Source organism: Clinocottus analis, unplaced genomic scaffold (genome assembly GCF_023055335.1).
Source record: "Clinocottus analis isolate CAN_PGR_092001 unplaced genomic scaffold, fCliAna1.0.p SCAF_18, whole genome shotgun sequence".
In the NCBI taxonomy this organism is placed as follows: Eukaryota; Metazoa; Chordata; class Actinopteri; order Perciformes; family Cottidae; genus Clinocottus; species Clinocottus analis.
The window spans coordinates 16,965,746-16,992,966 of NW_027175909.1; the positions used below are offsets into that span (position 1 = coordinate 16,965,746).

The window sequence follows — 27,221 nt, forward strand, 5'->3', positions numbered from 1 at the left end:
TCCTTTATTTCCCTCTGAAATGACTAATTCATCATCGTGATTTGGTTCATTTCTGGTTACAATTAAAACATATTTGCTCTCAAATCAAAAACCTTCACTCACAAAACAAAAAGCTACGTTAGCCCACGGCGAGCTAGCGTTACATGCGTTAGCTCAAAGTGGGGCTTTATGTCAGCACAGCAGCCCTCCATGTCGTTCTTTAAAAAAATAAACTACACGGCGCTAACAACATGGAAACAAATGGAAGCTCTGCTACATTTAAAATACTTCTGACAAAACAGAGGAATATGATGTCAACTTACCTCCATGTCCTCCTCACCGTAACTTCCTGTTAGCATGACGTTGACCTCCCGTTAGCATGGCGTTGACCTTCATTAGCATGGCGTTGACCTTCGTTAGCATGGCGTTGACCTTCGTTAGCATGACATTAACCTCCCGTTAGCATGGCTTTGACTCCCGTTAGCTTGGCGTTGACCTCCCGTTAGCATGACGTTGGCGGTCGGGTTCGAGGGGTAAAATTTGTGTTTCTGTAAGAATTAAAAGCACTAAAATCCTGATCAATAAGTAATAATAGATATGTAAAAGTACGGCTGCGTCGGTTGTAATTGATGAGGATGCTTCCTGGTCCGGGCTGTAGGTTTTTGGCTTCGCCGGGCTCTTCGGCCCGTCGTCTTTACCTCGGCATTGTTCACCATTTAGTGCGGTCGCATATCTGCAGCGATAAGCGCTCCGGAGCATCAGTCATTACTTTGGCTCGGCGGCTTGAGCCCCGAGAGGAAGAAGGAGTGATTTATGAAAGAATTGTTTATCCGACTGTTCGCAGACGAACCCGACTTTGAGCGATGCAGAGCGCGCAGTCTGACAAACGGTCCTGTCAGTCGGCATGCGACCGACGCACTGCGTTCTGGGTAAAATTACAGAATTTCAAAAGAAGCCAAAACCTTCGCACAAATACTCTCAACATATTGAGCTACGGTACACATTCAATTAAAATATATCAAATCAATGTATTTGTTTTCCTTTTCTTTGCACTATCATAAACAAATATTACATATGTTCCCAAGAGTTTTCTGTGTATTTCACCTTTTTAAATGATTCAAATAGGCCTTGTGATTGAGGAGATAATCTGAGTTTAGTACGGGTATATTAACCATTCGGATTTTCAGAAAACAGGGCTTAATGCAAAAAGGTTAATCGACTTCTTTGCCCCGACCCGAAGTCCTGAACCGAACTGCTTTGCCACAAATACGACCGTTCTGTCTCCGGTTCTCTGTTTTCGTCGGCGCAGGCTCGTGATCTCAAACCAGAATAAACACTTTAGCGCTGATTGTTCCCTCCGTGGCTTCTCATGTGGAGGTGTCGAATTACGTCTTCCACCCTCCTGCTGAATCTGTATCTCGCTCATTAGCTTAATCCCTCTCAGATAAGGTTGGCCTCGTGCAGGTTTCTGTTTACGAGGACTCTCCTGGCATCGAGGGGTTGCTTCTTTTTTTTTTCCGAGCCCGACAGTGAAAGCCGATCTCGTCCCGTGGCGGTTTCCGCCCTCCATTAAGGGGCCCGTTAATGGTGCGGCCCCGGCCCCGTGCAGCAGGGGTTTCAGAGACAGAGGGACTGGCCCAGGGTTGTTTGTTTGTGTGTTTTGCATGCAGTTTCTGGGAAAGGCACACGGCGTAATGGCTCTGGGTGTGGCGGCTGCTGCTTAAGTGGAGGGGCTGGAAGAAGAAAGGAAAAAAAAAGGACCGGTGGTGCTGTCAAAGCAGACGGCGAAAGCTTCGTCGGCAGAGCGGCTTCAGCGGCGTTCCTCGGGACGAGCGAGGAGCGAGGCCACACTGCGTCTCCATGATGATGTTCGATCACACGATGGGGACCCCCCTGGGCCTTCGCAGGAAACCCTCCAGGGTGGAGTCGGCCAAGAGATTGTGGAGGGTGAGTCCGATTTTTAAGTCGAGCTTCGTTCGCCGCGTGAAGATCGTCGTAACCTGCTGGAGGACGTGGAGCGCATCGCTGCCGAGGCGCTTCGCCAGATTGATTGTGGAGTCAGAACTCGGCTCCGAGGTTTGGGAACGGTTAAAGAAGCAGAGAGTGTAGCAAACTATCCAAAATGTATGCAGACTGGAGCTTTGATTAGGATTAAAGAGAGGCATGTTCGCCCTTGGTTTCTGCCTCCCCGTCTTTTACATCGTTTGAGGAGCGGAAGAGTAGCTATTAGGTTAGTGGTTTTAAAGAAGGCACAATTACCCTGAATATGTTTAAAAATGTCATTAAAACCGCTTCACTGTTGTCTTTTATCTGTCTGATTAAAAACCTTGTCCTCATGGCTCCCAGCAAAACAGTCTAATGAGCGAACGACCAACTTCTGGTCCCCCTTTTTTTTTAAAAGAACCCTTCAGATCCGGCTCTCCTCGGAGAGAAAAGGCGGCCTTAAAAGTTTTGTCCATTTCTTTAAAGGTTACCCCGAGAGAGGCGAGAGAGCCTAATGGAGCTCGATGCTGTTCGGGGGTGTTTGGAGCACCCAGTCGATACTGCGCTCCCCCCAGGAGGGTGGCTTTTAAAAGGGTAAAGATGGACTCTTTCTGCTCGGAGGCGACCGCCGCATACAGATGCTTGTGGTCTGGGCGGACTCGACCGGGCGGCTCCTGGGAATGAAACCTGGCGTCGGATCAGGAGCGTGTCTTGATCCCTGTCGTCTCGGCGGCTCTGTTTTCTTTTCCCCTTCCAGCCAGCTTTAATCTCGCCGCTGCCTCCCATCGCCCAGGAGCTTGTCCCTTCACTTTAATCTCCATCACTCATCATGTGTGCGCAGACTAAACTCTCTCCCCGTCTCACGCCGTCGACCTTTACTCTCCGCTGTTTGATCGGCGCCGTGGCGCTCCCACCCCACTTGGCTCCACTCCGTTGGGTGTCGATCGCGGCGGCCGAGCGCGGCGGCCGGCTCCGCTCCTGCAGCGCCGATCTCCTCGGCTCCTTTTAGATGTTCACGGTTAAGAATTTCTGCACTTTTTCTTTCTCCAAATGAGGCCGCAAATACCTTCAATACCTGCTCGAGAATACTATCTGGGAGCTTTGTCTTCAGACAAGAATCCACGTGTGGTTTCCTGCTTTCGGCTTCAATAAAAGGGATGTCGGCTAATTGGAGAAACCCTGGACTGGTGCTCAGCGATGTAGCGGGGATGTATTGTGTCGTAGTTTTGTTTTCTCGGGGGTCTCATCAGCCGAATACACCAACTAAAGTCTCACGTCATGATTTTATTCACCCTCCTATTACCGCTGGAGTTAATTTGACCCTATTCAATGTTTAACGTCTCTAAATATATGATTGACATCATTTTTTTGCTTCATATTTCATGACTTTTCCTAATTTAATGAGTAAACATCAAATTAACACAACGATATGTCTTCAAAGTCCTGTACGCATCTTGTACGCGTCAGTGTTCTTTAGGATCAATTTGATCCCGAGGCTTTTTTTCACTGTAAAACATATACACACACTGGTTTTGGTTGTTTTTGATGATATAGCCGGTGTTTAGAAAGCTGCGTTAGCCGGTGTTTAGAAAGCTGCGTTAGCCGGTGTTTTGAAAGCTGCGTTAGCCGGTGTTTTGAAAGCTGCGTTAGCCGGTGTTTAGAAAGCTGCGTTAGCCGGTGTTTAGAAAGCCGCGTTAGCCGGTGTTTTGAAAGCCGCGTCAGCCGGAGTTTAGAAAGCCGCGTTAGCCGGTGTTTTGAAAGCCGCGTCAGCCGGAGTTTAGAAAGCTGCGTTAGCCGGTGTTTAGAAAGCCGCGTTAGCCGGTGTTTGGGAAGTCGCATTAGCCGGTGTTTGGAAAGCCGCGTTAGCCGGTGTTTAGCTGCCTTTCTGTGGTTGTAAGATCAAGTCTCATCCCTCAAGCGTTTGTTATTGTGAGGATCTTTGCCCATCCAGTGAGTCTCTTTGTCTCCTTTGGAAGTTCATGAAGTCACTGAGGTTGAGTACGAGCCATTTCAGGGTCAGTCCAGTTTTCTGCATCAAATCACCGAGAGCGATCGTTGTTTCCTCCCCCACTGCTTGGCCTTCCCACCAGTCAAAGATTACATCCTGCAGCCAATCTGCGTTTTGCATTCACTTGTATTCAAAGTTGCTAAAGCAGCATGTGAGTTTTCTGTACCTCCTTTATTGCAATTCAACATTTAAAGCAGACTTTTCCCCATAACTACGTTGAAAAACAGTCAAAAACAGTTTAGCCTACATTATAGCTCAGATCACGTGTCGTATATCAGGAAGGTCACGAGTTCAATCCCCACAGCAGCCAATATGTGTCGGTAAAGAACTGGAAACAGTCTGACTTGTTTGGGTTTTATTTGATATAATTGTTTTGTGCGATGTGCAGCTGTATTTTAAGTATACAATATACACCAAATTATCTTGTCTTTAAGGCTGTCGATTCATTTTGTTAGGAGCGCATTTGGCATAAAACTCCTCAAATGTACCTGCTTTGCTCTGCTAGAGACCTTTTGGAGCTCATTTTCCACTTTGTATTTTATGATGGTGCAGTTATTGTGTTGTGCATCGCTCCTGTTCCCTAATTAACGGAAGTACAGCGCACTGAAGGGTACACAAAGTCCAGACCGGACTCGCTGAATGATTTACAATATCTCTTTGTAGATGAGAGTAAGAAGGAGGGAAATGGGAGACCGGACGAATGCAACCGACCGACATGTAGCTCAGTAAAATGCAGCGTCGTGTTCAGACCCGCCGCTCTCCGTCTCTGACGGGAGACTGGCCAGCTCACCTTTTCAGTGAGAGTTTCTCACAGCAAAGTGAGAGTCCGACACATTTGAAATCATTGCTTGACTCTGGAGTCGGAATATTTGGGATTAAAGGAAATATTACCAGTCGGCTAAAAAAACACCCCTCTCTCGTCTTGGCCAAAAAAATACTTTGAGATAAACTGCAGCTCTATGAATGTAGTTTTTTTCAGCCGGTTATAATCAGAGTGGGGACTAATATTCCCTCAGCTGAATCTTATCTTCAGTAGATGATCCAAGACGTACGGATTTGCAATCTCAACTTGTTTTTTTTGCCATTTTTCTCCTCATAGAAAGTGCTGCTGTCTGTGATGTGACTGTAGCGGAGGGCAGAGCACCTCGTCTTGTCTTTTTTCATCAAACCCCGTGAAACAGGAACAATGCATTTTTCCTCATTCATCCGTCCACGCCCTCCTCTTTCCTCTCCAGCGCTCTCTTTCTTCATAACTCTCTCCATCTTTTGTGGAGCTGACAGGAAGGCATTGTGTGTCTGATTGCAGGGAATCTGGAGCAAACGCCATTTCAGTGGGACTTTGGTATTCCACCTTTTTCTAAGAGCAGGAGAACAAGCGAATGTTTAAGAAAAAAAACATATATATATATATATATATATATATATATATATATATATATATATATATATATATATATGTATATGCACTTTACAGGTCTTATAAATTCAAATCAATTGACTAATCATCATGTGGTGTACTAAAATAAAACATCTGTATCAAGACTTCTGATCTGAGTTTGATCCTCCTTGACGTGCACCATGTTCATTATCATATGTTAGCATGTTAGCATGCTAAATAAAAAGTGCAGCAGAAGCTGATGCCATCAGTTGTGCAGGTATTTGGTCATAAACCAAACTATTGGACTTATTGGGGATTTTGACCTGGTGTTGGACCAAATTTTAAAGCAATACATCAACTGTTTTTTAGTTTTTTGCTGCTCTCTCTCTTCTACTCCGGATGTCTGAGCTCATCACTCGATCTCTGAAGCTCACTCCGGCCGCTTGTGTCCGGGATTTCATTCATTCGGGTCACCGCAAAGCTTCTGGGTGTTGTCTTCAGGGCTTTGGGTTGAGGGTCAGAACGTAGATGGACTGGTCAATCTGGAGCTTTTGCTTCCGGCTCCTCTTCACCCACCACGGTTCAGGACAACGTCCTGACGCCGACCATCCCTTCTTCATCTAAGCGATCCGCTGTCAATCGTGATGAAGACCCTGAGATGCTTCAACTCTTCCGTTTGGGACTCACGCCATCGCCAAAGAGCAGAGATAAATAGACGTAGATGCAGTTACAAGGTCTCCGAACTGGACTTTCAGAGATAGATTGACGTAAACTGGACTTTCTCCTCCACCTGGCGACCCCTTGAGCTTCCTGTTCATGGGAATCTCTCACAAGGTAAACCGGCAACACCCTTTGGAAAATATCTTTGACTTTGTGCCGAGTGCACACGGCTCTCCCTTTGGTCCTGAGGACCAGATGGCTTGTGGCAACGCCCCCAGTAGTCCACGTTCCTGCTGTGCCCCCCTAAGGACTCCCTGAGGGACTCGGTCACAAGTAATCCTTGACCACCAGCATGCCGAAAACATCCATCATTTTCTCTTTGCTGTGCTACAGGCCATAACTCAGCTGGTACGGCTTTGAAAATTAACGTACATGTAATTTATGACCCACTTAGACAAGGTGCTTTATCGCCTCATGCAGTATTTATGCACACTGTGTTTTTAACCGCACGCTGAAGATGATCGGATGAAGAAACCCAACTGCGTCTGGGAGTTGATGGAGCTTTAACGAGGAGGCAGACCTTTTAAGATTACACCTTTTGGCTGCATTGTTGTAATTTTATTTATTTATTTCTGACTCAAACCTCACACTTGATATGTACTTGTTCTCCATCTGATTTTACAATTTCCCTCTATTGAAGTCATTAAAACCCACACAGGGTTTTTATTTTGTTATTCTGAACCATAAAACCGTCAAATAAAACAGAAAAGAACACAGAAAAGACGAGCAAAGATCAATATCCAGTGGTATTAATTAAAATGAGTCACGTAATTAAAATGTAGGAACATTGACCTTTTCCTCAGTCAGTACAACATCATGTTGCACTCACCTGCTGCTTTGAACGGCTTTTTCTTCACATTCGCTCGTTAATTCCAGTCATTTTTAATTTGCGGTTCTCCATTGTCGAGGCTTTCTGCAGATATTATTACGCTCACATTGTGCCAGGTTTGAGGTTTAATTAGGATCATCTGCAGATAGTGTTGGGTTTAATAAACAGTAGCTTCATGTTGTGGAAATAAAGCTGTTTTGAATTCAACATGGCACAAGTAGACGTCACGCTTTCCTAATGTTTCATATTTAGATGCTCAATGAGCTAAAATGTCTCAAGATTTCAGTAAAAGCTGTGGAGTCCTTCCTGTTTTGTGTGGCAGGGTTGTATAGAAGTCCGTGCTTTATGTGTTGAAGCTGTATTCTCTCTCCTGACCACCAGGGGGCGACTCCTCTGGTTGTATAGAAGTCTATGCTTCATGTGTTAAAGCTGCATTCTCTCTCCTGACCACCAGGTGGCGACTCCTCTGGTTGTATAGAAGTCTATATAAGTGACTCTACTTCTCTCTTGATGTATTCTCTCAGTAAACATTGTAAACATGAGTTTATGTCTCAATCTCTAGTCTCACGTCTTCTATACATCGTAATGTTCATTTAGTACATGATGGTCCACAAACCAACGTGACGTCACGATGACGACGTCCTCTTCTTCTATACAGCCTTTGGGAACAGTGGAACGACGTGATTCCAGGTGAACGGTTGCATGTGTGTGTCCTTTCTCCCATGCAGGACTTTTACAAAGCCGCCCGACCGGCAGACTCAATTCTTAAAAGCAAAATGGACTCAAAAGGCACTTGGCCTGTCAGTGACACCGTAATGAAAGCTAACTCGGAGGTGACTCGGTCGCGCGGCGTGCGAGGTCCACAGAGAGGCCGCCGCCGCTTCATTGAGAGCGACATTGCAGCGTGAAATGTCAGATGAGTCGGAAGTCTGCGGGAAGGATGGGATCAGCCCGACCCGATTTATTATTCATGAACAGGAGGCTCTGGTCACTGCAGAGAGACGTATGAGAGGGCAACTCCTTCAGTCTGTTAACAAGAGCAGGAGAGAGACATTCACACGGTGTGTTTACACAGAAATGCAGGTAATCAGGACGTTTGCCTGAGCCGATGCAGCGTCTCCAGTACATGCGTCATGCTTCTGGCTGTGGGCTCTGCTTTGGAAGATCGTTGATTGTACAGCATGAAAAATGAAAGATGTTAATTGGTTTTGTCAGTTCTGCTTTCCCATCAGTCTTTGGGGGATGCAAACAGGAAGTATGATGGATTCTGGGAGCTAACATTATGCTGTGCATGATGTCTTCAGCCCCTGGGGATTTTAAATATGTCCAATTAGGTGTTTCTAGAGATCACTGGATCACTTTGATGCTGAAGAAAACTTGAAAGTGACAATTCTCAGGCAATTATACACTGTCATATATATATATATATATATAGAATCCAAACATTTCATTTGTGTGTCTTTGTCTTTGAGGTCACATGTGACTAATTTAGAAGATAAACTTGTATTTTTTTTACTCAATTTGGGGAATCAAAGCGTCTTAATATCTTCTGACAGCTGTGTGTCACTACTACGTGTCGCTGTGTTGAGGAAAAAACACAATAACCGACTTCCTGTAGCTTTTTTTTCAGCCCCTGGTTAAATCTCCCACGTCTCCTTTAGAAAGACAATCTTTAAAGTTTGAGAGACTCTGAGAGTAAAATCCCTAAATTGATATCATCTGTTGCATTGCACATGAGGTCAGAGGTCATGTTCAAGGCACGTGCATATGATACATGTGTTGTACATCAAAAGTTATGATAATGAGGCACCATTGTCTTAAGGCACAAGTGTAAATGCATCATACGGCCCTGAAGCTGAAACATTTGACGCTTGATTTTTTAAATTTACTCATGTGGACGAACTGTTTGGGTCTTTAAAATTGGTTTACCAAAGGTCTTCGGTTCACAAAAGCAGTGGAATATATTAATAAAATGGTAGCTAAATGTCGAATACCACATTTTTTAATATAGTTTTATGAGTAGAAGTGTTGTCTGGGTAGTTTTTCATCGGCCAAAGTTGATGCAAGGAAGTATGTACCTTCATTATCTCTTCCAAAAAGAAGGTGTTCAGGTCGTTGTGTTACTACGTTCTGTAATGGATGTCGTGTGTGGAAATATTTGAGCATTGATGTTTGTGAATGACGGACAAAGCTGCAAAAAACTGACAAAAAAAAAAGACTTTGAGACGTCGACACGGTTTCTTCTCCTTTGTGTTAAAGAACGAACGGGATTCTTTGTGCACATGTCGAGATAATAATGAGTGTGAGTTTCATTCTCCTCCGTCGACTAATAACTGCCTTTGATCCTTCCGTGGTTCATTTCATGAAAAGGAAATTTGCTTCGCTGAGCTGTGAGATGTTCTCGGGGGTCTGTATTGTGGTTTCATTGTGTTTTTCATTCAAAACACACAGCATAAGATGTGTACATCAGAAATTGATGAAGACTTCCAAATTCTGCTGTTATGCTCTCATTAGGCCTCGTGCACTTGTTCAGATTTCCAAGGTTCTGCACCGCAGTAATCAGCGGAGATTATGAGATTTAGCAGCAGCTCTGTTAATATTTGATGAGCGCCAAAAGAACACATTGGTTTTATGCCCATCGGAAAAATGGTTGGGCCCATCGCGGTGCAGCCGCCACGCCGAGACCCAAACCTCCTCTCTGTATGCACGGCAGGCTAACTCACAAAGAAACCTTTTATGTTTTAATCAAATATTTATGTCATAATGGTTCCTTTTCTTTTTTGCGACGCTAATGGCACATTTGTCTGTTCGACGGCGAAAACGAGACAAGCTGTAGAAGGTTAGTGAACATATTGTGGGACGGGGGCGTCGACACGGCGAACATTACGGGGAAAGCGGCTCCAGCGGAGGACGGCGAGCCGCACGCCGGCTGCGTTTCCTCATCGCCACACGACCGCAGAGTGTTCGGTGCAGCGGTTTGAAGTCCTCCATCACATGTCCGCGTCCTCTCGGGTGGAGTGGCTGTTTGGCTCAGATCGAACCTCTGTGCAGGCTTTGTTTTGCTGTAATTTGGGCTCTCAGAGGTACTTCTGACTGAAAGCCGTGCACGTGTCCGTGCGTCACGGCATGGACTGGAACCACTTGACGGAATAATCACACCGAATCTCACCACATCTTTCTTTTTTAACTCGCAGATGGCTTGAAATCTGGTTTGGAAAAGTTTTAGGACATTTTGAATGTATAGAAGTCTGTTCTTCATCTGTTAAAGCGGCATTCTCTCTCCTGACCACCAGGGGGCGACTCCTCTGGTTGTATAGAAGTCTATGCTGCATGTGTTAAAGCTGCATTCTCTCTCCTGACCACCAGGGGGCGACTCCTCTGGTTGTATAGAAGTCTATGCTTCATGTGTTAAAGCTGCATTCTCTCTCCTGACCACCAGGGGGCGACTCCTCTGGTTGTATAGAAGTCTGTTCTTCATCTGTTAAAGCGGCATTCTCTCTCCTGACCACCGGGGGGCGACTCCTCTGGTTGTATAGAAGTCTATGCTTCATGTGTTAAAGCTGCATTCTCTCTCCTGACCACCAGGAGGCGACTCCTCTGGTTGTATAGAAGTCTATATAAATGACTCTACTTCTCTCTTGATGTATTCCCTCAGTAAACATCGTAAACATGAGTTTATGTTGTAATCTCTAGTTTCAAGAAGTTTCTTCTTCAATACAGAATGATGTTTATTTAGTAAAGTATGCTCCATTTTGAGTTAAATAGACTTTAAAGCAGAGGATAATTTCGGGCTACCTTGTAATTGAGAGATTGTTATCGCTACCAGACTCCTCCACAGTCCAATTGTGGTCACTTCTGTTCAATGATTGCAATAAAAAGATGTCAACGGACCAAAAAAACATTAAACTCAAGGCTTCAAAACGTCCACAGACCAACGGATGATGTCACGGTGGTTATATCCGTATATATATACTATACTATCCACAACCCCCAGTGTAAGCATGTGTGTGCACTAAAGGTGTGTGTGTGTGTGTGTGTGCGCTGACTGCGCTGCAACAGATAACAGCAGAATTGGTCAAAGCCGACAGCTGTAATGGCTCGGTGATGAAACTGGCGAGAGGTGATAACGCGGTGACCTCAGAGGAGCCGAATCCAACAGATTGAGTTCAGAGGGAGGGCTGCCGATCCTGAACGCCCCCCTCCCTCTTTTTACCTCCCCTCTATACAGAGAACTGTGAACACAGAGCATCAGTTGTCATCTGGGAGCTAATCCACTACCTCTGTTTACTCAGAAAAAAAATGTTTTTCTTCTCTGATCCTCGAGCACAGCTGCAGCCGGGCGTCTGGGGCTTGATATGTACAATGGGCTTCCCGTGCCATGATGCGCTCCCTCTTCTTGGCACCGATGGCTACCAATTATGGCCTTGCATCCCTTCGATGGGGAAGGGTGCGTGAGGGAGTGGGAGGTGGACTTCCTGCCTCCGCGCAGTCGCTGAATCGGCCCGAGAGCCCTGGCCCGTCATTTAAACCAACACTCGGCTTCTGTTGCAAAAGAAGATTTTCTTTTCTGGGTGACAGCATCACAGCTGCCTAATGGGCTTTTTTTTGTAAATTGGATTAATGATAAGTCGTCATTGTCAGAGCAATCGAGGAGGAAGTCTTGGTCTGGCGTTTATGTCGGAGCATGAAAGTAATTTTCTTCCTGTGATGTATATATTTCCATGGACGGACTATGAGGCGTACCTATGTACGTAAAAGTGCCGACTGTAGAAAGGTCACTCTTAAGCGCCGTAGAAATGTGACTACCATAGAGAGGGAACTACCGTAGAAAGATGCCTTCTATACGACATAGAAAGGTGACTCCTATACGACATAGAAAGGTGACTCCTATATGACATAGAAAGGTGCCTCCTATATGACATAGAAAGGTGACTCCTATATGACATAGAAAGGTGCCTACTGTTGAAAGGTGCCTCCTATATGATATAGAAAGGAATCTCCTATATGACATAGAAAGGTGCCTCCTATATGACATAGAAAGGTGCCTCCTATATGACATAGAAAGGTGCCTCCTATATGACATAGAAAGGCGCCTACCATAGAAAGGTTCCTCCTATATGACATAGGAAGGGGCCTCCTACTTACCGTAGAAAGGTGCCTCCTATATAACATAGAAAGGCCTCTACTGTAGGAAGGTGCCTCCTATATAACATAGAAAGGCCTCTACTGTAGGAAGGTGCCTCCTATATGTCGTAGGAAGGTGGCTTCTGTTTGTAGTTGTTACAAGATTTTATTTTGTATTTGTTTTCAATCTCTTTGTTGTTGGTCTTTTTTGTATTATTTTTGCAGTAATTTGTGGGCGTTGTGCTCGTGTTTCAGGATGCTTGGCCCCTCGAGTAGATTTTGTGCAGATGTTTAGTTGTTTACATCTCTTTGTAGTCATTCTTGTCTTGTCTTGTTGTTGGTATTTCTGCTGGTTTAATCATGTTGGATCTCCTCGTGGTCCCTTTGACTGTCTTTGCTGGCATGTGTGGTCATTTTTCATCCGTCTGCAGTCATTCGATTGACTTTCCAACAATAAATACGACTTGTTTGTTCCTCCTTTGGCCTCCTGACCCTCTGTTCCCACCTGTAGGCGTGTTTATAAATCCCTCCGTGCATATTTCACCTCTCCAGCCCGGTGCTCCGGTGAGGTCCTGCCTCTCTGCGTGGGAGTAAATCAGCTTATCTCCCCGTCGCCGCCGCTCCCTTTGGATTTACACGATAGGGCATCAGGTGAGGCATTAAATCAGGATTTGTTTGAATGTTAATACCGCTGCGGGACCCATGCCGCAACTGGAGACTCGCAGCAGTTCATATTTCACCCGATCGCAGACCAAATCCTTTTCCTGTCGAGAGAAAGCAACAGCCAAAGAGTGCACGAGTGTGATTTAATGAAAGCACAGCAGCAGAGAATCTGAACCCCCCTTCATGTGATAAATAATACACAAGAGCAGCCTAATCTCCTCCCTTCTCCTCCCCAGCCATCACTCTGTGTGCTGGGTGGGAAGCGTTTATCTGAAGGCTTTCCTGTCCTCCCGGATGCGTCGCGTCTTCGCTCCAGCAGCTTGTGTTTCTGCTCGGCGGCGGCGGCGTCTCGCAGGTCTTCATTGACACTTTGATCAACCAACCATGCGCTGTTTTGATGTCCCTTTGATTTGACAGCCTGAGCCCCCCCCCCCCCCCCCCAGAAGTACACCTTGCTCACTGACACGAGCCGCACGGTGGCGTTTCCACGCCGCCGTCCTCGGCAGACGGCTGGCAGATCTGTCCAAATGTAGCCGCGGTTGTCATTCTGTACTTTTCAAAAATACGAGTTTATGATTTATGACCGTCGTTCTTTCTTTTTCTTGTATCCCCCCCTCCTGGAAAGCTCAGAGCTGCCAGAGTCTTTGATGTGAAGCGTTCGGTGTGACTCTGCCTTCAAGCGCACGCCGCCAGAACTGACAGGAAATAGACTTCAAACTAATTGTTTCTGCATTCACTTGAGTTATGATTTCTACTCTTTTCTGCCATTATTTACCTCCAGAAACGGCGCTACGTGCTCTTGCTTCTCGAGAGCAGAGGAGCTGCTACACATGGACGCAGGTATCTTCTATTTCTTTTGTGAAAACAAGACCAGGTACGCTCCGCATTTACTGAATCTGCTGCAAACACTTAAATCCGTGAGGATACAGCGGTTATGAGTATGATCGGACATCGATTTTTTCCGCGGATGCATTTCCTCCAGTATTCCCTGCGGCCCTCGTTAGACCTGTTGCTGCTGCTTTTATTCCAGACGTGAAAAAGAGAATATATAACCTTCACGTTTGGGGCGTTCATCTTCGCTTGAGCGTTTAGATTGACCCGTCTGTTCCAGCTGTGGCTTGTTTTCCTCTTTCTTTACAGTATGATTTATATTTCATACTGTAAACTTATCCACATATTTGCGGCGTGAGATTGTTTTTTTTTTATTTTTTAAAACCTGCGCTTGGCCCTTTAGTTCCACTCAAAGCTAAAAGCTACAGCATGCTATGCTAATGAAATGGTTCCTTTCTTGGTTCGTGTGCGAGAGCTCGAATGGGCTGCACACCTGAGAGCTGACCTTTGACCCCTCAACACCTTCAGGCCTCGTTGCCAAACATCACTGAAGCTCCTGCGGCAAGTTCCTGCTGCCAGAATACGGTGAATGTCCTGCAGCGTGGAGCAGAATGTGAACGCCGACAGCTTCTCCAAGGTGTTCGGCGATCACGTGTCTCCATATGCTTTTGTCCTGATGAGTTTTTTCTACCTTCGTCCTTGGACATAGAAATGCTGCATTCATGCAGAACGACGGAGAAGTTCACTGTGATCTGAAAACGCAAAAGCAGGTTCATCCGACTGGTTTCTGTTTGTGTGGTCTTCATGCCGTCATTCATCACGACCCCGACGAGCAGAACATTTGCTCCCGTGCACTTCCTCTCTCTCCTCCTCTTCATCAGTCCTTCACTTGTTCTTCTGCCTCCAGACATCAACGCTTTGTTCTCGTTTTTAAGGGACTCGGCCTTCGCTCTGCAGAGCCCTCCCTCCCTTCCTCCCTCCTTCCCTCCCTCTCTCTCTCCCTCTCTACCTCCCTTCCTCTCTCCTTCCCTTCCTCCCTCCCTCCTACCTTCCGTCCTTCTCTCCTTTCCTCCCTCCCTCCCGCTGTATTCCCTCAATCCTTCCTTCCTTCACTCCCTCCCCCCCTCCCTCACTCCCTCCCTTCCACCCTCTCTCTCTCCCATCACCCTCTCCTTCACTCCCTCCCTCCCTCCCGCTCTACCTCCCTCCCTCCTTCCTTCCTTCACTCCCTCCCCCCCTCCCTCCCACCCGCTCTACCTCCCTCCTTCTCTCCTTCCATCCCTTCCTCCCCCCTCCCTCTCAACCTCCCTCACTCCCTCCCTCCCCCCCATCTCTCCCTCCCTCTCTCCTTTCCTCCCTCTCTCCCATCACCCTCCCTCCCTCCCTCCCAGCCATGAGGGATATTTGTCGCAGACTGCATTTGCTCACGAATCCGTTTCAAGTGAATTAGTTCGGCGGTTTGGTTTTTTCTGCCTCGGCCAATGGGAAGCCTCCCTGCAGCTCGAGTCCCTTACAGGGGAGCAGTGGAAGGTCAAGTCGTCCACCTCAGGCAATCCGGCAGCCGGCCTGTTGCTTTGATGGGAGGACGAGCGCTGCCAGAGAGAGAGAGAGAGAGAGAGAGAGAGAGAGAGAGAGAGAGAGAGAGAGAGAGAGAGAGAGAGAGAGAGAGAGAGAGAGAGAGAGGTCTGGCTGCTGGCAGTCAGAGGCCTCCCTCCTCTCCAGCGTTCTCTCCTGCTGCAAACAAAGCAGGTCGGATTGTTCAATTATGTTGGGCAACTATGCAACAATTAATCATCAGAGCAAACAGGACTTCACGCTGATCTCATCCAGCCGGCAGCAGCAGCAGCAGCAGCAGCAGCAGCAGCAGCAGCAGCAGCAGCAGCAGCAGCAGCAGCAGCAGCAGCGCCGGCTAAACGTGTGTCAGGACCTCATTAGCTTGAGTTTCATGCTCAAACATCACTTTGTCTTTAATATCCGAGGTCGTTTTCATCCACTTTGAGAAGAAAGTAAGACGTGTAATCTGTAATCTGTAATCTGTACCAATGGACCCAATGATCCCATTGGGTCCATTGGGTCTATTTGAATTTTCTCATGTACTAAACCAGATATTTCACTTGTATATTACTTATAGTGTTCATTACATCCAAATACAGCAGTTCTGGGTTTTTCTTCTTCATAAAACAAGCTATGATTTACAGTTTTATACAACAATCGCTCCGTCTTTAGGTTTTGAATTAAAAACACACGTCAGATAAAAACCCCACGCGATGAAATAATCCAATCTAAACGCCGTCATCTGCTGTCGGATCAATTTGTGTTTTTCTCCTTTAAGCACGAAGCCCCAGTTATGAAAATCCATGTTGTGCTTTGAGCCTGAAAAGAGCTTCAGACGCAGCTCACCTTCTCCTCAGGCCTCCATGAGCTTTACAAAATAAAAGACATAAAACACACACAGACATCCTAATGAAATGTTCCAAATGGATGTTGCTCTTAACGTCTGAACGCAACGTAAACAGGATTAGTTCATTTATTCGAACACTCTCCTCACACATACGATCAGGACAATCCCACACTGGAGCAGCAGGCAAACAGGGTTTAAATACAGATGGGAGGAGATCAGACACAGCAGGAAACAATAAGCAGACAGGACAGGAAGTGCAGAAGACACAGGAGGCAAGGACCTTCAAAATAAAACAGGAACACCGACATCTTAACACATCAGGGTCAAAACGTCTCCGAGACGAGACGTGATGCATTCATCTGCACTTTGCAACTCCATCCAGACGTAATAAAGCAACAAAAACTACTGAAATCCACGTCATTGCAAATATGCAGGAGTGACTTTGACTTTGAATCAGGAAAAAAAAGAAAAAGAAGGACTTTGATAAGGAATCACTGCCGTCGAGGTTATTGGGTTTGTCGTTCAGGATCCGCCTCCTTACGGCTGCTTATCTTCTGTCTTAGGAGACGAGAAGTTTTAATGAGTTGTTTTATTGCTTGGAGGGAATAACCCCCCCCACCCCTCCTCACCCCACGCTCACAACCTTTAATATACGCAGAACAACGCTCCTCTCGGCGCGTTGACCTGGATCACTTTTACGTCTGTAATCACCGCTCGCATCGGCTCTCCATCGACGCCGACTTGTTCGGTCTTCAAAAGCTCCGGTGAAGTGATCGACTTCTCGACGAAACGGTGCCGATCTGTCTCGACTTCTGTCTCTCTCAGAAGTGGCCGATTGTCTCAGACCGCTCCACCTGCCTGCCTCCGCCCAGTGACATGACAAAGCACATGCGGCGCCAATCTCTCGGTTAAGGGCGGCTTTCTGTGCGCCGTGCGTCTCTGGAGTACAAAATGGCCGCCGCCGCATTTAAAGGAAGATTCCAAGTACAGTGTTTCCCTCCACGGGCACCCCTCCCCCCCCCCCCCTCACACACACACACACACACACACACACCTCCCCCTCCAAGATCCATTGTATGCTTTCTTTACTCGTCTCTCCACAGCGTGACGCTTGTCCGTTAAGTCTCTGCGTTCAAACGCTCGCCGCGCCGCAGGTGTCAGACAGAAGCCACCTCGCCGCCTCTTCTTCTTCTTCTGGTTAGACCCTCCTCTTCCTCCTCCCCCCCCCCATTAGGAACCCCAAGAGCTCGCTAACGGCGCCAGCAGCTACTTGGCGGTGACAAATTCACAACAAAGAAACTTTTTTTTTCTGTGAGGAATGAAAGTAGCGTGGAGGTGGAAGGAATGAGAGGCGAGCGAGGAGACCAAGGGAAGGAGGGAGGAAGCGAGACGAGGTGTGATGAAAGGACTTGAGGTCCGCTGTGACAAATTATTGGATGTATTTGTTCAGCAAAGTCTTGAGAAAAAACTGTATATCAGCAGAAAAATCCCTTTAAAAAGATGTTTTGATGGTAACTATGAACATCCAGCATGATATGAGCCAGATTCCCCAAAAAAGCCTCCTGCAGCGTCAATAAGACACCTTTATGGAAAGATTAGGACCTAAAGAATCAGAATCTGCAACAACAATCACAATAAAACAAAGTCTTGTCCTGTTAGGAAGGAGTTTCAGTCAAAAAACTGAGTCGTTCGGTTCAAAAATGGAAAAATATGACGTATTTTATGCCAAAAGATTGTGTGAATGGGGCATGCTGGGACTTAAAATGAGCGCGGGAGGATTTTGGCGCACGCTTTCCAAAAGGTTGACCACAGCACCGTCATGAGGCCGTCGCTCTGAACAGAGTCACTTTTGTAGAAAACGTTTAAAAGCTGCTCCAGCGTTCGACTCTCTCAGACGCAGGAAGCAGAAACTGCTGATCCGTCCGGTTTCAGTGGCTTCCTGTTTATTGAATAAGCTTTATTGAAGCGCTCTGCCATGACGCCAGACCCGCTGCATGTGACTGGGAGGCAGGTTGTTTGCTTGTCTTTATTTATTCTTTCATTTTGTAGACAAACAAAACAAATGAATTGCATTGTGGGCCGATCTGTGTCGTAAAAAATGAAGAAACGTTTCCTCGTCTCCGGTTGTGAATGTCAGTGTTTCCAGAGCTGCAACAAAGCAAACATGCAAAGAGCAGAAAGATTAGAAACTGCTCCGCGATGCAGTTAATCACCTTGTGACCCTAAAGATGGCTCTAGTGACTCATCGTAGGGTCCTGACCCTCATGTTGGAAACACTCTGCCTCAGCCAGCGAATGTCCCTTTCAAGGTTTGTTCAAGGTTGCTCATTCCCAACAAAATTGCCAGAAATACCTCCAGAAATACCTCCATAAAGCCGGGGCCATTTGTATTAATCATAAGTGTTTATCATGAAATCCTTGCAGCTGCAGCTAAATGTACTTTTAGAGCTGTTTATTTCCTCTGAATGACATCATCGCTCTGTTTTCTGCATCATTGGGAACAACATGTTCCTCTTGACAACAGAAATGCAGAAAGAGTTGCTCATCACGTCCATTAGTATCGTATAAAACATGGAGGTCCAGGATGCTTTAGAGGTGCTTTTCTATATCAAGAGAGATCCATCAAAAGCAAAGATATGAAAGCTCATCTGGTGCAAACAGATCAGTCTTCAAAATTAATGGAATTTCTAAATAAATTCATTAAAACATCATAAAAAGACAGTTTCTCCCCAAACAAACACTCCAGTTTGAGCCATAAATCTTGCACTTTGACTCTTCTCTATAATCTTTTTTTCCTTATTTCATTCATAAACTGATTATTGTAACATTTTCTGATTAAAGAGGCATCCAAAAAATTGCCTCAATAAAATACCTTGACTTTAAAATGTCAACAAAACGAAACAAGATCTTCACTCAGGGTTAAAATATGTGGAAAATTAAGCAAATATCCACATATTAACGATAATGCCCCCACATGTGTATTTCAATACACTTTAGAAGACTTAACGCGCAGACGCCCACTTGTCTTGACCTTATCGTCGACTGGGGAGGTTTTCACGGTGATATCTGGTTGAATAATTCACCTGCAGCGTCTCCTCTTGATGAACGGCCTCCAGACTCCAGCGCTGGCAACCAGCCGGTTAAACGCTGCTCGCTCCTCCTGTGGCCGTGGTGCTCGCCGCCGCCGGCCTCCGACCTGATGCAATCGCACTGATAGAGAAGCGATGACGCGTTGAAACCACAGGTTTGTTGGTGAAACTGTCGGCCGGCAGAATGTGAAATTGTTTCCACGATAAAGAATAAAGACGCATCGATTTATACTAAAGACAGGTGATGACGACTCCAGATCATTTCCTTCACGCTCTCATATTCTGTGAGTGGAAGAGTGAAGGGAGCGCTCATTGTGCCGGTGGTTTTCCTGGAGCTGCTGGAGCTGCTGGAGCTGCAGGAGCTGCAGGAGCTGCAGGAGCTGCTGGAGCTGCAGGAGCTGCAGGAGCTGCAGGAGCTGCTGGAGCTGCAGGAGCTGCAGGAGCTGCAGGAGCTGCAGCAGCTGCAGGAGCTGCTGGAGCTGCAGGAGCTGCAGCAGCTGCAGGAGCTGCAGGAGCTGCAGGAGCTGCAGCAGCTGCAGGAGCTGTCCGTTAAGTGGTGCTGAAAAGCCATTTGGGCAGTGAGGCTCTTTCTGGAGCTGTTCCCTTACACCTGGTGCTGAAATGGGGCCTTCTAGCGGGGCGCTACATGTGTTAGCGGGTGCTAACAGGGGGCTATTATCCCGGGTGCAGCGGGAAGCGTTGCCCTGAAGGGGAATCAGCCACTTGTCATGTCCTCAAAAAGCATGTTGATTGCTTTTTGCTTTCATACCTTCTTCTGGGGGGATGGTTGGATATGTGCTGCATGCTAACGGCTCCTATCTGTTGCAGCTAAAGCTTTTTGGTGTGTCTTAACCCGTTAAAACCTGACCTCCTTTTCCCTGTTTGAGTCGTCGTAGGAACCCCAATTTAATTCCAATACTTGTGTTTATTGTGTGTATTTGTTCAGCACGGTCTTGGTAAAAAAATGTATATCTGCAAAAAAAAAGACTTTTAAAAGATATTTTGATCATAACTATGAACATCCAGCATGATATGAGCCAGATTCCCCCAAAAAGCCTCCTGGAGCGTCAAAAAGACCTTTATGGAAAGATTAGGACCTAAAGAATCAGAACCTGCAACAACAATCACAATAAAACAAAGACTTGTCTGTTAGGAAGGAGTTTCAGTCAAAACACTGAGTCGTTCGGTTAAAAACTGGAAGAACAATTACGTATTTTATGCCAAAAGATGGGCTGAATGGGGCATGCTGGGTATTAAAATGGCCGCGGGAGGATTTTGACGCACGGTTTCTAATAGGTTGAATAAAAAGGTTTGAAGATTACTTCAAAAAGCTTCACAGTCGACTCGTTTAATTTTTTTCTGGGTGAAAAACAGGAGCCGCTGACGTAAAGCGACCTGAACGAACCTCAACACACCGAGCATCTGCTGTTGCCATGACCACGCAGCCCGTTAACACCGAGGGGAGTCCTCGGTCACCTGTCATATATATATATATATATATATATATATATATATATATATATATATATATATATATATAGTATGTATTTAATAACCGGCTCAAACGTCACCGGCACGGTCGTGGAAATGGAGCTCTGTTGACATTTCACGGCAGAGTGGCGAGAAGGCTGGTGAGGAAGAGGAAGAGGAAGAAGAAGAAGAAGAGCGTCCGAGTTGTATTTATGTAAAGACCTCACAGGGAGAGGAGCAGGAGGACGGATGGAAAAGCAATTACCTTTTCTTTTTCTTTCCTCCCAATATCCCGATGCTCGCCATCATCTGTCAGACAGGTAGAAGAGTGGAGAAATAAATTGAGGCTCACACACACACACACACACACACACACACACACAGTCCTACGACGCGCCAGGAGTCTCAGAGTGTGAATCTCAGACCTCGTGGTGTTGCTGTGTGTCAACGCCACAGTAATCACTTACCCATCCTCCACCTCGCTCTCTCCACCTCTCTGTGTGTGTGTGTATTTGTGTGTGTGTGTTTGTTTGTGTGTGTGTTATTTGGAGCGCAGGCGTCCTCCATCATGTAGTACACGAGATTTGCATCAAAACTCAAGCAGGAAAAACACCGCAGCCCACAGGGGAACGGAAACCTCCTTAAAAGTATTTAAGGGCGGGGGCGTGGCTTGTGTGTGAGGGGGCGTGGCTTGTGTGTGAGGGGGCGGGGCTTGTGTATGAGGGGCGGGGCTTGTGTGCGGCGCTGCACAAGTTTTCTTGTGTCTGAAACATCCCATCAGGCTCGTTCCCCGGCTGCAGCCGCGCTGCGCAGGAGGCTTTGATGGAGGAGCTAGCGCCGCGCTGACGGACGCATCCGGATATTTGCGGTGACAGAATATGTTCTGGGAAAGTGGAGCCGGCTGTGAATCTGGATTTTTATTTTTTTGCGTGTTAATATTCCATCTTCTCCACAAATGGGTGTAGTGGGAGATGTCTTCACGGACGTTGATGTGCGGCGTGCGTGAACTTCAAAACCAAAGAGGGACGGAGGTTTATGCATGTGGGTGTCGACACTGAAGACGACGCCGCACGCCGGGTGGAAATAATCACGTACCGTAAAAGTCGGGTTACAAACCGCTACTGCCTTCGGTGGTTGTCTTTGCTAGTTGCCCGCTGTAGCCAACTAGCGCTGCTGCTAGCTCCCTGCTAGCTCTGTGCTAGCTTCCACACACCGAAGGTAGCGGGGCCAGACGCGGCTCGATGCCAGACGCGGTTAGTGGCGGCGCGGGCGGTAGCAGTAGTAGCGGGGAGCTAGCAGTAGTCGCGGGAACTAGCTGCAGCGCTAGCTGGCTACAGCTAGGGAGGTAGCGGGACCAGCCCCGACTGGACGCCAAACGCGGGCAGTAGCAGCGGGGAGCTAGCTGCAGTGCTAGCTTGCTACATCGAGGAGCTAGCGGAGACAACATCCGAAGGTAGCGACTTCTAACTCGACTTTTACGGTAAATAATTTGCCAAAGTTTTGTAATTTGAGTCCTTTATCAGAGCAAACAGCTGATTTTTAACTTCCTGCTTCTTCAACAACGGACTTCACCACAAAATAAAAACCACCAGATTTTTCCTGCAATGTGCTCGATCCCCCTCGTGCCCGGTGGGGGTTGACAGGGATTTTAACGCCTCAGGTCTCCAAAATATCTCAATTAAAAAAAAGCCGCGCGAGGATTCGACTGTTTGCTTTGAGGAAGCTGAAAGCTTCCGGACAGATTTTCTGCTTTGGGGTTTTGTGCTCCTTAAATCAAATGAAGGGAGATTAAAAAAAAACAGAAATTGACTTCAATCTGTGCAACATTTATTTAGTCGCTGTCAGACCAGCAGCTCTTCTCCTTTTGCAGCGCAGCCGCTCTTCAATTTGGAGCATCAGAGGCTCGGTTCACTTCTCCAGAGCTCCCACTTCATCGACTTTTTAATTCCTGTCTGTTGTTTTTTTTCTCCCCTCTCGGCCTCTCGGCGGCTTTTCCACCGAGCAGCGGAGCACCGGAGACCTCTCGGGGTCGAGGCGTCCACCTCTCGGCTGCATCGAAGCAATCTGAGATTAAATGCCGGGCGCGACATTTGCGGTTTAATTGGAGATGCCTCCGTGACAACAGCAATTATTACGTATTTATTCGTATCATCTGTAATCGGCGCCCAGAAGGCATGAAGTAATTACAGACGTCGCCGTACTGTGTTGGTTTTCTCTTCAGATTACGGCCCGTGTTGATGAGGCTGACGTTTCATTTGGGCTCATGAGTTCATTACGTCGGCTGCTCGCTCGGCGTTATCGCTGAAAACGACGAGGCCGGAGCGAGCCGACGGCTGGAGGCCGGCCGGCACCATCAGACGGCTGATTCAAGGAATGTGTATTCCAACAGATCCCATCCTCCTCCTCCTCCTCCCCATCCTCCTCCTCCTTGTCCTCCCCCTCCTCTTCCTCCTCCTCCTCCATTCGTCAGCATCCAGAGTCGTGGGGGTTCGCAGACGCCATGAGGTGGTTATTGTGTTCGCGGTCAGACCGCAGAGCATCCGTCATCAGCCAATGGGGCTCCGGCCCCGTGAGCGGCCATGTCGGTGGTTCTGGAGCGGTATGGAGGAGGGGGGAGGAGGAGGAGGCTGATTGATTGGCTGTTGAGAAGCCGTCTGGGTTTCATACATCAGCGCTCTTGACGGTAAACACCAGCTGAGTTGTTGGAGAAGGTCGCTAATGTAGTTTAGAGCCACAAGTGGATTCTGCTGTGAACAGCAGGAGGACGTCACTCTGATGCATCAGAGACGACAGCGGCTTCATTTCACAAGCATATATATATATATATATATATATATATATATATATATATATATATATATATATATATATATATAGTCTCCTTCAATAAAACAACTTGCATTTTTCAGAATCAGAGAAGCCAATTTTTTCTAAAATAGTTCCAATACTTAAACCATCGTCTTCATCATTGCAGATTTATTGTCAATATAATACAAGTTCCTCGTTTGTTTGTTATTGTTCTTCTGTCCTTTAGTTGGTTTTAGCGTTTCATTTTGGGCGGTTAGCGTGTTGCTTTTTAATCACAATGCGATTGGCTTTGTCCCGAAAATTGTGTTAAGTCCCAATTAGCAATTGTTAGCACGGTAACATGCTAAATTATGACGGCAAATAGGGTCAGCTAACCATCAGCTTTTCAACATTGCAAGGATGTTAGCATGCTGACATTTAGCATTTAGCGCAAAGCGCCGCAGAGCTACTAGCGTGAACTTACAACACCGATGCTGCGTTCACAACAAAAACGTTGCGAATATTCGCCGAAGTCGGAACATTTCAACTCACGGCAATGAGGAGAATTATTTTTATTGATTTTTTGGTGTGAATTTGCGCGTCTGTGCGTCGCCTTCACGTGTAATCGACTCGACGCAAAACATCCGCAGCGCTTGCGGTGTGAACGCAGCACTGACCCACGAAGAAAGACAAAACTTTTACCGTTGTCAACCTCCGGCTGTGGCGAGCAGCAACAACACCACGAGAGCTCGCTGGAGGCCGGATTCCATCCTTTCGTCGTCCTCAGAGGACGAGCCTCTTGGTCCCGGGACTCCGGGTTAATCGACTCTACTGAAGCCGCCGCCTTATTTTAATTAACAAGCTGGAGACGGAGGTATTAATTAGCATTAAGAACATCTCAGAGAGAACCGACGTGAGTTCTTTGCGTGTTCTGTGTTAATGAGGATCGAACAACAGTTTCTGTGGATGTCATTAACGCGAGAACACGTCTGGTTCTTATCGCGAAAACGTAGCCGACGCCAGAGGAATATAATTTTACTTCCGTCCCAAAGATTTAGTTCAAAATCTGATGCTCATGAAACAGCATTTCCACGTTGAGCGTTCAGGACTTTTCTTTCTCTCGACGTCCTCGCTGCCGCGTCGGCGTCTCGTGTCGCGTTGCACTCGAACTCGCTAAGCGTTCCCGCTCCATCGCCGACGTGTCGCAGGAAAGTTACGCAACGCACGACGCGTTCACTTACCCGACAACACGCTGCAGGAATACAGGACAGAAACACAACAGGACAAAAGACGTTGTGCGTCTCCTCAGTTCACCACATTGTCTCTGCAGAAGAAGAGGAGGGAGGAAGAGGGGGGGGGGGGCATCATTTAATGAGACACACGTGTGTGTATAATCATAAATATGTGAGACTGTGATTGAAATGTAGTGTTAGCATGTCCTGAATCTTTCATGAGCTCATATTCCTCACAAATTTATCATTAAAGTTTCAGCATTTCATTTTCAAAACGTGCATTTTTAATTGATAGCAATAATCCACTTTCACTCTGCAACACGTACCCCCCCCCCCCCCCCCCCCCCCCCTCCCTCCATCTCTCTCTCTCTCTCTCTCTCTCTCTCTCTCTCTCTCTCTCTCTCTCTCTTTTTTTTTGGTGTGCAAACCGTGTGTGGGTGTTTGGGTGCACGAGCTTGTGGAATATTGAATAGATCACGTCCTGCGTTTAAAGAAGAGATGCGCGTCTCTCTCTCTCTCTCTCTCTCTCTCTCTCTCTCTCTCTTTCTCTCTCTCTCTCTCTCTCTCTCTCTCTGTCTGTCTCCTCTCCTCTTTCGCCTCCACTAAGAACCTTTTTTGCCTCTCTCTCTCTCTCTCTCTCTCTCTCTCTCTCTCTCTCTCTCTCTCTCTCTCGCTCTCTCTCTCTCTCTCTCTCTCTCTACCACTTGTTATTTCGCACCTTGGCCGCTGCAAACGCAGCTCGTGAGCGCGTTAAATAGCTCCTTCGTCCTCTCCTTCCTCCTCTTCCTCCTCTCTCCTCCTTCTTTACCGGTTCTCTGCTGCACCGGCTGCATCTTTTTCTCTTCTTCTTCTTCTTCCTCTTCTTCTCCTCTTCCTGCCGGGGAGGCGTCAGTGTTTTCTCTCGGTCTGTCAGAGGAGTCATGACCACGGCGAAGGAAGGCGGCGCGGCGCCGAAATCTGCTCACCAGCAAGAACAGGTACCGACGAGCTCTCTCTCCTCTCTCTCTCCTCTCTCCTCTCTCTCTCATCTCTCTCTCCTCTATCACTCTTTCTCTCTCTCCTCTCTCCTCTCTCTCTCCTCGCTACGTGGACTCCCCGTGTCTTCCCGCTTCGCGTCGGCTGAACTCTGCTGGTCTCTGTGGTCTCGTGCCGCGCTGCGGTGACTCGGTCTCCTTTCTGTCCGCCCGCGTGACGCTGTGATGGGGGACACTCGTGTGCTCTGACACGCGCTGCTCAACACGCGTGTGCACGCGGAATCAGCTGGAAGTGAAGCCGGCGGGGGTACAACCCCCCCCCCCAACTCCTCCCTAAAAAAACAGTCTCGCGCTCGCTTGTGATCGTCATCATTATTACGCAGTGATGATTATTATGTGACTTTACGCACGAGAGACAACGAGCAGTGTGTGTGTGTGTGTGTGTGTGTGTGTGTGTGTGTGTGTGTGTGTGCGCGTCATCACCTTGCGGTAGACCACGCAGATCAGCTCATTAAGCTGAACTTGACTCAGACGTCATTTAGAATAAAGAAGGAGGTGGTGCGTTCACGTCCGTGTAAACAGTCAGTATCGCGTTCACGTCGCCGTGTCACGTGACTCCTGCGGTGGCTGTGACGCGTGTGACCTCTTCAGGAGCTTCATCTGTCTCCTCTGACGCGCTGTTGCGCGTCCGCGTGTCCGCGTGGTGCTGATGCCTCCAGTCTGCTGGCGTCACAGATGTCTGCAAAGAAAACAACAACAGTTGTGTTTCATTTTCCTCTATTGTGCTTCTGTTGCTGTCGTGGTTGACCCACAATGCACCAGTGTGGAGCCGGTGGGTTCATACTGAACGTTTCTACTGGTTGACACCTTTTGTTTCATTAAAATGTTTCCTCATCGGCAGGAAAGTTTACTGACACGTTCAACTTTTCCAACTTTTGTAAAGAGGACATTTTGCCTTTAATGTGTGAAACTACCACAACAACACACCCAGTCTCTCTCTCTCTCTCTCTCTCTCTCTCTCTCTCTCTCTCTCTCTCTCTCTCTCTCTCTCTCTCTCTCTCTCTGTCTCTCTGTCTCTCTCTCTCTCTCTCTCTCTCTCTCTCTAACAGCAAAATGTTCCACTCCGTTCCTTTCTCATGTTATACATTTAATTTTTGCTCTAAAATTGCAACAAAAAATTGGGTCCCCTCTTAAAACACACACACACACACACACACACACACACACACACACACACACACACACACACACACACGCACACACACACACACACACACACACACACACACACAGTACGTATGGTGTTCTGAAACATTCACATCGTGTTGACTTTGTAAATAGTTTAGTTCATATTTAGTTTGAAAACAAAAACTGTTGTAATATTAATTTTTTGAAGCTTGATCTGTAGTATGAAGTCAAAAAATGATTATACAACATGTGGCATTAGACATTTATTCACATTTTATTCATATATTCCACTGCTTTTGTGAACCTAAGACCAGAACAGTTCATCTACAGGAGTAAAGGTATATTTTTAACAAGAGATATGAAGAATTTCCTTAATGAAGCTTCAGTTTTTCAGCTTTTGGGCCAAATTATTTCTTTACACTCTTTATTCAGAGAGCTGAGATTGTTCTGCAATATTTAATGCAACTCATCGGCATGTACCTCACATGAAAGGGCTTAAAAAGGTGAATTTAAGGAATGATGTGAAATGGAGAAGAGGCCCCGCGACCCCAGAGGCTTCATGTTTA

General features: G+C 46.8%; 1 protein-coding gene across 4 annotated transcripts in view; it reads left to right on the forward strand.

Annotated features, from left to right (window-relative positions):
* Positions 1 to 27,221, forward strand: part of LOC137788574 (A-type potassium channel modulatory protein DPP6-like) — a 170,496-nt gene that overhangs the window by 63,805 nt on the left and 79,470 nt on the right. Inside the window, exon 1 of one of the 4 annotated variants that reach the window (XM_068581440.1) lies at positions 25,199 to 25,470. The exons of the other annotated variants lie outside the window; for them this stretch is intronic. Coding sequence (XP_068437541.1) covers positions 25,414 to 25,470 — 57 coding nt within the window. The 5' untranslated portion in view covers positions 25,199 to 25,413. Of the gene's footprint in view, positions 1 to 25,198; positions 25,471 to 27,221 lie in introns of those variants that run through there. 4 annotated transcript variants of the gene reach the window in all.